At 40.6% G+C, this 14,218-nt stretch overlaps 2 protein-coding genes across 11 annotated transcripts in view; one reads left to right on the top strand and one right to left on the bottom strand.

Annotated features, from left to right (window-relative positions):
* RPS6KB1 (ribosomal protein S6 kinase B1) overlaps positions 1 to 5,962 on the bottom strand; it is a 39,778-nt gene extending 33,816 nt beyond the window's left edge. For 3 of the 5 annotated variants that reach the window (XM_055327417.1, XM_055327421.1, XM_055327430.1), the window contains exon 1: positions 5,764 to 5,962. In XM_055327417.1, the coding sequence (XP_055183392.1) occupies positions 5,764 to 5,904 (141 nt within the window). In that variant the 5' untranslated portion in view covers positions 5,905 to 5,962. Of the gene's footprint in view, positions 1 to 5,156; positions 5,265 to 5,763 lie in introns of those variants that run through there. The other 2 variants (XM_055327398.1, XM_055327406.1) reach the window with 2 other exon arrangements.
* Positions 5,963 to 6,200: 238 nt separating this feature from the next.
* TUBD1 (tubulin delta 1) overlaps positions 6,201 to 14,218 on the top strand; it is a 44,001-nt gene continuing 35,983 nt past the window's right edge. For 3 of the 6 annotated variants that reach the window (XM_055327337.1, XM_055327345.1, XM_055327301.1), the window contains exons 1-5: positions 6,301 to 6,396; positions 7,558 to 7,773; positions 10,423 to 10,570; positions 11,362 to 11,578; positions 12,887 to 13,118. In XM_055327337.1, coding sequence (XP_055183312.1) covers positions 7,602 to 7,773; positions 10,423 to 10,570; positions 11,362 to 11,578; positions 12,887 to 13,118 — 769 coding nt within the window. In that variant the 5' untranslated portion in view covers positions 6,301 to 6,396; positions 7,558 to 7,601. Of the gene's footprint in view, positions 6,223 to 6,300; positions 6,405 to 7,098; positions 7,194 to 7,557; positions 7,774 to 10,422; positions 10,571 to 11,361; positions 11,579 to 12,886; positions 13,119 to 14,218 lie in introns of those variants that run through there. The other 3 variants (XM_055327329.1, XM_055327311.1, XM_055327320.1) reach the window with 3 other exon arrangements.

The following is a 14,218-nucleotide window of genomic DNA, read 5'->3' as shown; positions in this document are numbered from 1 at the left end:
ATAATTAAAAAGACAGAAAAATAAGTTTGGCAAGAAGTACAAAAATTGGAACATTCATACACCACTGTCAGGAATATAAAATGGTACAATCTCTTTAATAGTTTGGTAGTTTCTTCAAAAATTAAACATAGGCTTAGCATATGATCCAACAAATCTACTCCCAGGTATCTACCCAAGAAAAATAAAAATATAGGTACCACAAAGACTTGGGTACAAATGTTCATAGCAGCATTATTCACAACCGTCAAAAAATGGGAACTTCCATGAACATTAACTTGTGAACTGATAAATAAAATGTGGTTGATACATACAATGGAATACAATTTGGCTATATACACATACTATCACACAGATGATTTTCAGAACTGTTATGTTAAATGAAAGAAGACAAACACAAAAGTCCACATACTGAATGATTCAATTTACGTGGCATGTCCAGAAAAGGCAAGTTTATAGAGATGGAAAGTAGACCATTGGTTATCTAGGAATAGAGGTGGCAATAAGGAGGGAGTATAAATGGGCCCAGTTTCTTTTAAGGGTGATATAAATGTTCTAAAACTAAATTGCAGTGATGGTTGTACAATTCTATAAATATACTAAAAGTCACAGAATTGTTAAAAAAAAATAACTTGGCAGTAGAAATGCCGTTATTAACATTCTAAAATACAGCTTTAAAATGCCTATTCTTAACAAAATAAAATAAAATGACTATTCTTGGGGCCTGAGTTGGTTTAGCATCTATCTGCCTTTGGCTCAGGTCATGATCTGAGTCCTGGGATTGAGCCCCACATCAGGTTCTCTGCTCATGAGGATCTTGCTTCTCCCTCTCCTCCCTGCTCATGGTCTCCGTGTCTCTCTCTCTCTCTCAAATAAACAATAAATAAAATCTTTTTGAAAAATAAAAAGGAGAGGAGCCTGCTTCTCCCTCTGCCTGTGTCTCTGCCTCTCTCTCTCTCTCATGAATAAATAAATAAAATCTTAAAAAAAATTAAACCAAATGGATGCCTCAGTATCAAGGGCAAAAAAGTTCTTGCAGTTTCAACTTGAAACAGTTTCTTTTGGGGGCAGTGGTAGTTATGGTTAAAGGTTTGGTTAAAGGTTTGGTCGTCTCTGGTGCTTCACATAATCACCTACGATGGCTTCACTTTTAAAGACCAAAGACTAACTTCTTTTAAATGCGATAAAACTGGTAATATATAATTGTTTTTACTTTATTTTTTTGTTGTTTTTGTTTTGTTTTTACTTTAGTGTTAGTTTTACTTAATTTTAAATTAAAGACCACAGAGTAGTTAACACTAAACCATGACTTTGAAGGCACCTAGAAAGATATGCCCTGTGGCTATGTTTCATTTCCGGAGCCAGCCATGCCTGTATTACCACCTGCATCTGTGTTTATAACTTCCTACTGTTACCTTCTAGAGCAGAAGCATTTGAGGCACAATGCTTTTCTGCTACTCCATGTTACCTTCAGAAAAATCTCACATCAGAAGCATCAGGCTAACATTACATAATACATAGACAACTATCTTTCATAGGAAACTTACTAGTTAGATTTTTTTTTCTGCTGCTTTAAGCTTTATGACCCATCCAATGCTTTTTTTTCCTGTGCTATGATTGACAAAGTGAATCCTGCTCATCTAAGGTACTTTACAAGATGTTGCAAACCAGCCCACCAAACTATTTCCAAAGTTTTAAATTAATATTGTATAAAAATTCAAGTTAATATGCCTAAAATCCCAATTAAAGAGGGAACATTTCATAAAAATGTAAATAAATTGTTAAAGAATAGGTGAAATATCCTTAATTCAGATATTCATTATACTGTTTACCTACTTGCCTGTTTGCTCAGTCATTTCCTTACAAAATAAGACTCAGTAACTCAATGAATTGGAAGAAAAGGAGTAAACATTGCCCCAAATCTTGAGCTATTTGCCTACTGTAATGCAAGATATGTACTGATGAGAGGTCTTTCTATAATTTTTCATAACCATGAATATTTGCTCTAGCACTGTTTTTCAAAGCACTAAAAAACTGTAAACTTTTTATCCAATAAAAATCTGATATTCCAACCTGAAATCTATGCAATAAACTTCTGTGAGTACTTCAAATTTTGAATTAGTAAAAATTAAGGATCAGACTTTTCCAGGATCACGCCCGGAGTCAAAGGCAGATGCTCAACCTCTGAGCTACCCAGGCACCCCTCCTCTGGAGATTTTCATTAGATTATGAAGATATTGGAAACTTATTTTCTGTGGAGACACAAAGTTAAAAGTAATAGAAAAGGCTAATCCAAAAAAAAAAAAATGCAAAGTCTAATCCTTGGGACGCCTGGGTGGCTCAGTGCTTGAGCATCTGCCTTTGGCCCAGGGCATGATCCTGGAGTTCCAGGATCGAGTCCCACATTGGGCTTCTGCAGGGAGCCTGCTTCTCCGTCTGCCTGTGTGTCTCTGCCTCTCTCTGGGTCTCTCATGAATAAATAAATAGAATCTTAAAAAAAAAAAAATCTTTAGAGGAAAACTTGCCCTCAGTTTCAACTCAGTCTCCCCAAATCATATCATCACCAGTAAAAAGCAAACAAAAAAACCTGGACCTACCCAGCCAGCTTCCCCTCCCCCAAAAAACCCTCTTACCCATTGCTTTTTAACACAGTCCTCTGAAGTATTCAAACAGGGTCTTTTTGGGACCCCTAGGTGGCTCAGTGGTTGAGCATCTGCCTCCAGCTCAGGGCATGATCCCGGAGTTCTGGGATCAAGTCCCACATCAGGCTCCCCTGTAGGGAGCCTGTTTCTCCCTCTGCCTATGTCTCTGCCTCTCTCTTGTCTCTCATGAATAAATAAATAAAATCTTAAGAAAAACCAACCAAACAAACAGGGTCTTTTTTTAAAGTTAGGTAACAGACATTCAACTTTATCCATAAATGCATTCATTTACTGTCCTTTTCCTTTACTCAATGAAGAATTAACTATGTTGTATAAATACATATATTTGCTAATATAAATTTAGTCAGTGTGACATATCTAAAAAGGCACATATTTATAAATTTAAAAATTTAAAAATCCTAGTTTAAAAAATGTAGCACCTCTGGTATAACTGCATTTAAGTCTCTAGGCATAGATGAGGGTAAATCTGAACATTTGATTCCTTTGCAATGAGTAACACCAACAAGCTGTATTTCCATGAACTAGCTAACTGCTTAATATGCCAGAATATTTTAAGAGGGCAGTATTTTATATGGTTATTTCACATAATCCTCATTTTGCAGAGAACAAAAAAAAGTCAGAAAAATTAAGCAATTTATTCTAGGTCATACAGTGACAATGCCTAGAGGGATCTGAATGAACCTGGCACACCACAAAGAAGTACAGTATGAACAAGACTAGTAAAAACAATGAAGAAGGTGTGCAGTGAAGTCTGTAGGCTGGAGTCAGAAGACACTACTAGTCAAGTACTAGTTATCTATGTGGTCTTGGGCAATCACCTGTTTTATGCCTCAGTTTCTGTACTATAAAATGAAGAAGTGGGACTACTCTAATGTGCACTGATATTTTAAAAAGTGTGTGTACTAAATGTATATTTACAAATAGCCAGATTTTCCAAGAATCTAAGCTTCTCATCCTTTAGAATTTTAAAATTTTATTTTAGAGATATCTGGATGTCACTGGCCAACTCAATCCCATTCTCAACTCTTTTTGCTTGTCTGTCCACTTTGAGGAACCTCTTAGAATAACATTCAAAAAAAATATTTTCAACTCCAAAAAGCATTGCTAAGTAAGATGTATTTTGCTGTTCCTCAAAATCCTCTTTACCTTTGCTTTTTCTCCAAAGTTCTCCTTCCCAGGGTAGAGGCCATATTTTTTTCTCTTTCATATTTCTACCAATTTCTCTGGCCTCCTCTTCCACAGACTCTCAAAAACCTGTTTGCTTGCATTTGCCAGCAAAATGAATGTACATGAGTAGGTGAAAAATACATCTCAAGGAGGGCCCAGTTCTTTTTTTTTTTTTTTTTTTTTAAAGGTTTTATTTATTTATTCACGAGACACAGAGACTTAGGCAGAGGGAGAAGCAGGCTCCATGCAGGGAGCCCAATGTGGAACTCAATCTCAGGACCCCGGGATTACAACCTAAGCGGAAGGCAGACACTCAACAGCTAAGCCACCCAGGCGCCCAAGGAGGTCCCAGTTCTTAAAAGAAATCTTAATTCAGTGTTTTACTTCCAAGTGCTTTAATGTCTCCTGAATTATCCAGCTTTCTCTCCTGCCCTGCTCCAAAGCCACTGCCATATGGAGCCAATATAGTTAATGAGAGTATGCAATACATAGTGAAAGTAATTCCATATTTGTTTCAAATTGTATGTAGTGTATCAGGTATTCCACTAAAAGGCTAACTGGAATTCCATAGGCAAACATATTAAAAAGTACACATCTCAATACTTACCTTACACACTAGGTGATTTTTATTTAGACTCATTTGATTATGAAAAGGATAATATTATTTCAGCCCACTTAGTTTCTTAAAATATCCAAAGCTCTTTATTTATAGTACCTGGATCTAGCAACAAACAGGGCACAACTTACTTTCCAGAAGAGAAAATCAGGTGAGGAAAAGGGAAGCCCCTTACATAGAGCAAATATCTGACACCCGTCCTTAACTCATGTATTAACCTAGACAGTGGGATTCAGAACCTAAATTATCATGAGGTTATCACTGATGATCATTTGCCCACAATCAGTGATGTAGTACGACAGCAGTATTTTTGAACTTCAAGCGCAATTTCTGATTTTTCAATAAATTTACCTTGAAAAAAGAATATTCTTTATTCCATAAAGAATAACAAACTATTAAGACAGCAATGGTAAAACCAAGCTATGTATTAGGAAAAAACAATTCTAAATTTAGTACCCTAAATTACAGCAAGGAAAGCCCTCACACCACCATTCACAAGTCTCAGTTCAAGCAATTTATTTTTGGCAAGCCAAATCACAGCTGTCAACGCTGGTTTTTTTCCACCCCAAAATTACACAAAGTATTTCGAAAAAATGTAGACATCTTCAACTAGGGGAAAAGTTACAAATACCGTGTGTCGTTTTAAGTGCTTACAAAAAAAAAAAATCACACGGAAGGGGGGTTAAAAAAAAAAAAAAAGCAAACAAACAAACCCTGGAAGATGCAGCAGAGCCCCCTTGCTCCCGAAATAAAACTCCTGGTGGCTGTAACAGCAGCGGCAGCGCTACTCCCGACAGAAGTTTTCAGCTGTCACTTCTAACAGCTGAGCGCTTCCTAGGAGAGAAGCGACAGGCCGAGAAGAGAGGTGGTTGTGGGAGGTCTGAAGATTTAATATATGAAATCTTATACTCCAAGGGAAACCCTTCCGCACTTCACCTGCACTTCAGGGACGCCCAGAAAGCGCAGTCCCCCTCCCCCCAACACGCGCTTACACCCCTCGCGCCCCGCCACACCGAAGTTCAACAGCTCGAGGAATCCACCACGCACCCCTTCTCGCTGCCTCCACGAATAGACTGCTCCGGGCTGCGCTGATCTGGGGCTACCGGCGCGACCTGCACTGCGAGCCCCGCAGCGGCCTCACACCTAGTGCCAGGTCCGCCCCGCCCGCTCCCCCGCCTGGGACCGCGCGGCGCCTACGCTCCTCCTGGAGACTACTCGCGCCCGCCCGGATCTCCGCGCTCTCGGACGCGCCGGGCTTCCAGGGCCCGCGCCGCCGCCCCGGCCCTGTCACCTCGGGCCCCCCGGGACCCCGGGCCTCACCCCCTCCTCCAGCTCATCCTCAGAGCCCGCGTCCTCTGGCTGGTCCAGGTCTATGTCAAACACTCCTGCCATGTCCTCAGCTTCCCTGTCTCGGAAGTCCGGCGCTGGGTAAAAGCCGTCCCGCCTCCGTCGTCGCCTCATGGGCCCGGACCCGCTGCAGCCACCGCCGCTGCTGCCGCCATCACCGGCTGCTTGGGCTCAGTGCGTCTGCGCCTAGGCCCTAGACTGGCTCCTCAAGTTCAGCGCTAGAGCATGCGTACAAGGTTCTGTGAAGCCTAACTGTGGGCAATGAACATGCGTAGAGCTATCGCCTGGAACCGGGTGCTGGCAGAAACATGCGCAGAACCCCAGTCGAAGCCTCTTATGGCAGCTAGATCATGCGCATTGTCGGCCAAAGCGTTTGATGGACAATGAGCATGCGTACCGTGTCTGGAGTTGATAAATTGAAATTGAACATGCGTAATTAACCTTTCTGAATGGGGCGGGGGGTGGGGGGAACCCACAACAAAACTCTTCGTTTGTGAACATGCGCATTCGTTCTCCACAGCTTTTTTTGGTATTGAAAGTGAGCATGCGCATAATGAGGGGGTTGGCCCTCTGAAGTTTGAACAGAGCGGAAACGGCTGGTTTTGGGTCTGTCAGTGAGTGGGGTTTATGGGGAGCCTCTGGGACTGGTGGGGAAAGGGAGAAACTTACCTTTCAGAACCTCAGTTTCCTTATCTATAAAATGAGAATACCTAGTTTGCAGGGTTGTTTGAAAATTAAAAGTACAGTGTGGCTCGAAGAGCATTGCTCTTTCCAGTGCTGCATAAACCTGGTGTGAGGTCTTTACCAAAAATTGTCTCATTTCGTTGTTAAAAGTGGTGAAGACTTGCTCTCCTATTTCATCTGACCCTCTCTTTCCAAGCTTTGTCTCCCTTGCTCTCTGCCTAAGCTAAATGCAGTCTTTCTTATGTTATTGTAGTTACCAGGCAGAAGGTGATCAGTAGAGAAAGAAAGTCATTATTTAGAAGAGAGAGAATTAAGGTTAATTAAATGTACAATTCTTTTTTCTTTTTTTAAAGATTTTATTTGCTTATTCTTGATAGACATAGAGAGAGAGGGGCAGAGACATAGGCAGAGGGCCCGATGCGGGACTCGATCCTGGGACTCCAGGATCACGCCCTGGGTCAAAGGCAGGCGCTAAACCGCTGAGCCACCCAGGGATCCCCTAAATGTGCAATTTTTGAGCTAACTTATGCGTTTTGTGTGTCCCAGTAGTGTAAAGTACGTACTAGGAATTGCTTCAACTAACATTCATTTTGTTTTGTTTTGTTTTGTTTTAAATGCATGCTTAGGGGCACACCTGCGTGGCTCAGCAGTTGAGCGCCTGCCTTTGGCTCAGGTCGCCATCCCCAGGGTCCTGGGATCAAGTCCCACATCGGCTTTCTGTGAGGAGCCTGCTTCTCTCTATGTCTCTGCCTCTCTCTGTGTGTCTCTCATGAATAAGTAAAATAAATATCTTTTTTAAAAATGCATGCTTAGGGACAGAGTAGATACAAATCAGATTTCAGTAACTATTGAGCTGTCTATGAATGCATCTGGGTACAGTAAATTCCAAATCCCAAAACTACATAGAGAAAGAAAACAACTTCCTTGAATGATTAGCTGCTTAGACAACATACCTGTTAAATCTATAACATGTTATATGGCATTTTAAAATTAATTTTTTAATCTATGTACATATGACATTTTATTTGTTCTTTGTTTATTAGTACTGTAATGGTTCTGAAAGCCTATGTTTTTCTATTACAGGTTGCTTACTTTTTTGAGGGAATAGGTCTACTTTGCATCTCAGCATGTCAGTAGTAACAGTGCAACTTGGTCAGTGTGGCAATCAGATTGGTTTTGAAGTATTTGATGCTCTGTATAGTGACTCACACTGTCCCCAAGGACTCTGCTCTAAACGAGAAAATGAGACATATCAAGCATCTTCCAAAGAAAGATTCTTTAGTGAGGAGGAAAATGGAGGTATGTGTGATCCATCTATAGTCCTCTCCTGTACTCTGACTCCTCTTCAAGGCCATTCTTCCACATGGTGTCTGAACCCCATTTCTTCACATTTTAATAGGGAATGACTTTGCTCTCTGCCCTTCTTTATATGTTAACAACCTTTGCCTCTCCAGTGGCAACTTCCCCTCAGCACATGAGCATGCTCAGATCTCACCAATCTAAAACCAGCCAAATAGGGGCACATGGGTGGCTCAGTCAGTTAGCTGTCTGCCTTTGGCTCAGGTCATGGTCCCGGGATTCTGGGATCAAGCCTGGCATTAGGCTCCCTGCTCAGTGGGGAGTCTGCTTCTCCCTCTCCCTCTGCCTGCCGCTCTGCCTGCTTGTGCTCTCTCTCTGTCTCTGTCAAATAAATAAATAAAATCTTTTAAAAAATAAGTACAAATAAAACTGACCAAACAACTTATGACTACAGCTTTTTAATTTTTTTTTTTTTTGAGATTTATTCCCTTGGGGATGTAGGCACTGTGGGGTGGTACAGAGTCCAAAGATTTGGAATAAGCTTTGCAATTTTTCTTTAGGTAACCTCTACCCCAATATAGGGCTGGAATTCATAACCCCGAGATTAAGTGTCCTTAAGTTGGATGCTTAACCGACTGAGCCAGCCAGGCACCCCAAGCTTTTCTTTTTCCTTCTTATCTCTTTACCTTCCCATCTAAGATTCTCAAAGGAGAACCTCTTTAACTAACTTCAGTCCTGTTTTAGCCCTACACCCAATTGAAGTGCTCAAAGAAAAAAAAAAAAGTGCTCAAAGAACAGATCCTAGTGGGGTGCCTGGGTGGCTCAGTCAGTTAAGCATTCAACTCTTGATTTCAGCTCAGGTCATGATCTCAGGTGGTGAGATCAAGCTCTATGCTGGGCATGGAACCTGGTTAAGATTCTCTCCCTCTCCCTCTTCCTTTCCCTGCCTCCCTCTCTTTAAAAAAAAAAAAAAATCCTAGTAATCTTCTTATCACAAGATCCAGTGACTGTTTTTCTTTTCCCAGTTCACTTAACTTCTCTTCTGGATTTTATAATATTAACTATAAAACTTCCTCCTTAAAACTCCTCCTTAGGGGATCCTTGGGTGGCTCAGTGGTTCGGTGCCTGCCTTCGGCCCAGGGCCTGATCCTGGGGTCCTAAGATCGAGTCCCACATCGGGCTCCCTGCATGGGGCCTGCTTCTCCCTCTGCCTGTGTCTCTGCCTCCCTCTCTCTCTCTCTCTCTCTCTCTCTCTCTCTCTCTCTCTCTAATGAATAAATAGATAAAATCTTAAAAAAAAAAAAAACACTCCTCCTTAGTCTCTGAACTTTTCTTCTCCAGCGGTTGCATCTTAAGCTCTCTCTCCTCTGTCCTCACTCATATATTTCTCTTTGGGCAATTTCAGTTACTCTTGTGATTTGCTACTTCTTTGACGCTAATGACTCAAATCTGTAGCCTAGCTTCTCTTCCAGGCTACAGACTGATTAGTGGACATCCGCATCTGCATTCCCATGTGTACCTCAAGCTCAACATCTCCATACCCTAGGGCATTCATTATCTTTCCTTTAGAAGTTGGACTCTTACTGCCCACATACTGTCAAACATAATGATCTGCTTAATTTACTTCCTACATATCTCTTCTCTTTCCATCTTCACTGTCATTGGCTTAGTTCTGGCTCTTGTCCTCTCTTACCTGTATTGTTTCAGGTCCTCTAGTTTCCCTGCCTTGACTCTTGTAAGTCTATCGTATCTATTCTCCACACTGCTGTATTTAGAAAGTCATCTGATGGGGCACCTGGCTGGCTCAGTTGGTAGAACATGCATCTCTTGATCTCAGGAGTTCAAGCCCCACATTGGGTATAGAAATTACTTAAATAATAAATTAAAAATAATATAAGTCATCTGACTACTCCTCACCTACTTAACATTTTCAGTGGTTTCACATTATCTTAAAGAAAAAAATTTTAAGCTTTTTAGCACTGAATAACAGAATTTCTTCAGATCTGAGCCCTGCCTGCTTTCCATACCCATTCATAACTTCTTCCACCTACCCCCTCCTTCTCCATCTTCTGCTTCAACTATCGTGAGCAGCTTGTTGTACCCATGGTATTTCATACATCTGAATGTGCTACTCTATTAATGTGGATTCATCGTGGATCATATCACATCATACTGTGAGTAAGTTTTATCTCTTCCACTAGTCCTTCTAGGGCTAGATTGATGTTGTCCATCTCTGTGTTCCCAGCACAGTATATGGCACATTGTAAGCTCTCAACAGATGTTTGTAGACCTGACCCAGTGATCATTTTAGCCCACATTGATTCATCCTGCTTAGCAGAATGCTAGGCATTATGAACTATCTGCATAGACTTGCTGCTGCCCACTTTAATTTCTAAGCCAAAAAAAAAAAATTTCTAAGCAATATGACAGATCTTTCTATCCTCAACTTTTGTCTCCCTCTGCCTGTGTCTCTGCCTCTCTCTCTGTGTCTCTCATGAATAAATAAATAAAATCTTAAAAAAAAATTTTTATCCTCAACTTTTGGATTTCTTTTTCTTTTTTTTTCTTTTTACCTATAAATTTGTACTCTGAAATAACCCAAATAAGATATATGAAATATTTTTCTTTTGGTCTTTTTCTTCCCTCTAGTTCCAATTGCCCGGGCTGTCCTTGTTGATATGGAACCAAAAGTTATCAATCAAACACTATCAAAGGCTGCCCAGTCTGGCCAATGGAAATATGCCCAGCATTCGTGCTTCTGTCAAAAAGAAGGTTCTGGAAACAACTGGGCCTATGGGTAAGAGTAATTCCTCATGATTTTTAGTTTAGATACAGCTACCTGGACAGCATAGTTACAGCTATACTGTTTATATACCAAGCATATAATCTTGAAATTGCTATTTTAAAATTTAGAGGGTGACTTTACCAGAAGAACTTCTTCATTCCATTTCATACATGTCTGTGCTTCAGGTCCAGGTAATGATAAAACCAAAGCTCTCTTGCAGCAGGGGTTTCCACTTCTTCCTCGTCATTCTGCCAACTAACTTATTATCAAAATAATATCTTTATCTTTATCTGGCAGGTATTCTAGCAAATAGGGAACACAGCAAGGCAGTAGTACATCCTGGGGTTCTTTGGAAAATTCTAATGCCTGAGTCTTACTTCCAGAAATTCTGATTTAAGTGGTTTATGGTGAAGCCTGGATCTTGGGATTTTTTTAAAGCTTCCCTCAGTGATTCTAATGTGCAGCCAAGTTTGAGAACCACTGCTGTAGGAGTATTATTATGAATATTGAATATTATTTTGTACCATAAACTTGCAGAACAACCTGGTATTGAAGTCTTCAACTATAGGAATGGCCTAGAAAAGAGAATTTTCTGTACCCAGCAGTCCTATTCACCTCTTAAATATATTTAACTTGTATATTTTAAATTTTAAATTTAATCTATCAAGGTACCTGTATCTCTCATGAGAGTTAATTCACATCCATGGGTTTAAAAAACCTTATCTATCCTATATCTTCCTCTCTGCATTGCCTCTTTCTGAGTAAACAAAGGTGTTTGTGTTTGTTTCTTTTGTGTTGCATAGTTACTCTGTTCATGGACCCAGGCACGAAGAATCTATAATGAACCTCATCCAGAAGGAAGTAGAGAAATGTGACTCTTTGAGTGGTTTTTTCATCATAATGAGTATGGCTGGGGGCACAGGATCAGGGCTAGGAGCCTTCGTCACACAGAATTTACAAGATCAGTACTCAAACTCTTTGAAAATGAATCAGATTATATGGCCTTATGGAACTGGTGAGGTATGAATATATTAATTGAAAATTTTATATTTTGAGGGTGCCTGGCTGGCTCAGTCAGAAAAGCACATGACTATTGATCTCAGGGTTATGAGTTCAAGCCCCACAGGGGTGTAGAGATTACTTAAATAAATAAAACTTCTAAAAAAAGAGAAAATTTAGGGGCAGCCCGGGTGGCTCAGAGGTTTAGCGCCACCTTCAGTCCAGGGCCTGATCCTGGAGACCCAGATTCGAATCCCACAGCAGGCTCCCTGCATGGAGCCTGCTTCTCCCTCTGCCTGTGTCTCTGCCTCTCTCTCTCTCTCTCTCGTGAATAAATAAATAAAATCTTAAAAGAAGAGAGAAAAATTTATATTTTGTATTTGCAGTGAAATAAATATAGGTAAAAAATTGATCTCCCCCTTTCTTTGGAATGTCAAGTTACTACATCAGGAGTCATTCACTATATAATATGGCACTTTTGTGAACAATTCATTCAACTTTGATTAAACTTTTCCAAACACATGAGGTGTCCTTGTTTTAAAAAATTCCAAAGAAGGGGCACCTGGGTGGCTCAGTGGTTGAGCACCTGCCTTTGGCTCAGGGTATGCTCCTGGTATCTCGGGATCAAGTTCCACATCAGGCTCCCCACAGGGAGCCTGCTTCTCCCTCCTCCTGTGTCTCTGCCTCTCTCTCTCTCTCTCTCTCTGTCTATCATAAATAAATAAATAAATAAATAAATAAATAAAACCTTAAAAAAAAAATTCTGAAGAAGACAATTGTGCAACTTCTCTCAGGAACCCATTCCTGGGTTAGTCCTGGTGACTATAGCATGTAAAAGACGGACCTTGACATCATGTTGGGGTTCATCATGCCACTGCCAACCTTCCAAGAATTTATCTTTCTTTCCATTTGGAGGAAATTTCTATATAGGACAATTTCCTGTTGATCAGCCTTGTAAGAAAAATAATAAAACAGAAGTGAGTTAAGTACTATAGGAAATCCTGTAGAAGAAAGTGTGATAGCAATAGTCACTATTTATTGAGACTTTACTATATATAGGACACTGTTCTAAGTGCTTTACTTGCATTCTATCATTAATCCTTACAACTCTAGGAACTAGTAGAATTTTTTTTTTTAACTAGTAGAATTTTATCCCCGCTGTACAAGTGAGAACACTGAAGCATGGAGAGATTACATGATTCATCCCAAATCATACAGCTAGAAAGTGACAGACCTGGGATTTGAACCCAGGCAGGATGCTTTTAGAATCTACCCTCCTAACTGCTCTTTTCTCTTGCCTTTCTTTTTTTCTGACCCCTTTCTCTCCAGGTTATTGTTCAGAACTACAACTCCGTTTTGACTCTTTCTCACTTATACCGATCTTCAGATGCCCTACTTGTTCATGAAAATGATGCCGTTCATAAGATCTGTGCGAAACTGATGAACATCAAGCAGATCTCCTTTAGTGATATAAACCAAGTCCTTGCGCATCAGTTGGGAAGTGTGTTTCAGCCTACTTATTCTGTGGAAGGTTCATGTCACTACAGAAGAAATCCATTAGGTATTTGTCCTTTTGTACATAATTTGTAGGAAAGTCTTATGTTCTGAACACCTCAACGTTATTCCCCACTGGGTCCTCCTCTCTGTCCAGAAGCAGGCAGAGGGAGAAGCAGGCTCCATGCAGGGAGCCCGACACGGGACTCGATCCCGGGTCTCTAGGATCACACCCTGGGCCGAAGGCAGCGCTAAACCGCTGAGCCACGCCAGGCCGCCCTTTTACAGCAACTTTTTTTTTTTTTACAGCAACTTTGACATATAATTCATATACCATACAATTCACTCATTTAAAGTATACAGTTCTATTTTAAGCATATTCACAGAGTTGTGCAACCATTTTCATTACCCCATAAAGAAACCCATCATTCTTTTTTTAGCTTATTTGTCAAGTGGTGCCTTATCAATTTAAATCTTCTAGATGAGGGATGCCTGGGTGGCTTAGCAGGTAAGCGCCTGCCTTTGGCCCAGGGCGTGATCTTGGAATCCCAGAATCGAGTCCCACATCAGGCTCCCTGCATGGAGCCTGCTTCTCTCTCTGCCTATGTCTCTGCCTCTCTCTCTCTGTCTCTCATGAATAAATAAATAAAATTTTAAAAATAAATAAATAAATAAAGTAAATCTTCTAGATGCAAATGACTCTACAATGTAGACTCTCCTCAGTACTAATCTCCTTCCCAAATAATTGCCTATCTCAACTTTCTTAATTGCCTCCTGCTTCTTTAAATTTAGATTGTTCTAAATGGATCCATCTTTTTTCCCTGCCCTATCTCCCCAGCTCCCTCTTCCTCAATTTCTATCACCTGGATTTTTCTCCCTGTCTTCATATCTCATTAGTATGTCCAGACCTGTTGGTGCCATCCCTGCCATCTGCCTACCTTCTTCCCCTCCTTCCCAGTCTATCTGACATTGGCTCAGGTTGTCAGTATCTCTCAACAAATACTGCATACTCTCCCTGAATACAAAGCAAACTAGCCTCTTTCTATTCTCTCTCTCTTTCATAAAAACAGAGATAACATAAAATTGACATTGCTGTCTTAAAAGGTGGTCCTAACCCTGCATTCCTTCCTGTTGCCTGCCTCTTCCCCCTATATCCATCTTGCACAC

The sequence above is a fragment of the Nyctereutes procyonoides genome, unplaced genomic scaffold (genome assembly GCF_905146905.1).
Source record: "Nyctereutes procyonoides isolate TBG_1078 unplaced genomic scaffold, NYPRO_anot_genome, whole genome shotgun sequence".
NCBI lineage: Eukaryota > Metazoa > Chordata > Mammalia > Carnivora > Canidae > Nyctereutes > Nyctereutes procyonoides.
This window is presented reverse-complemented; position numbering and strand designations above follow the sequence as displayed.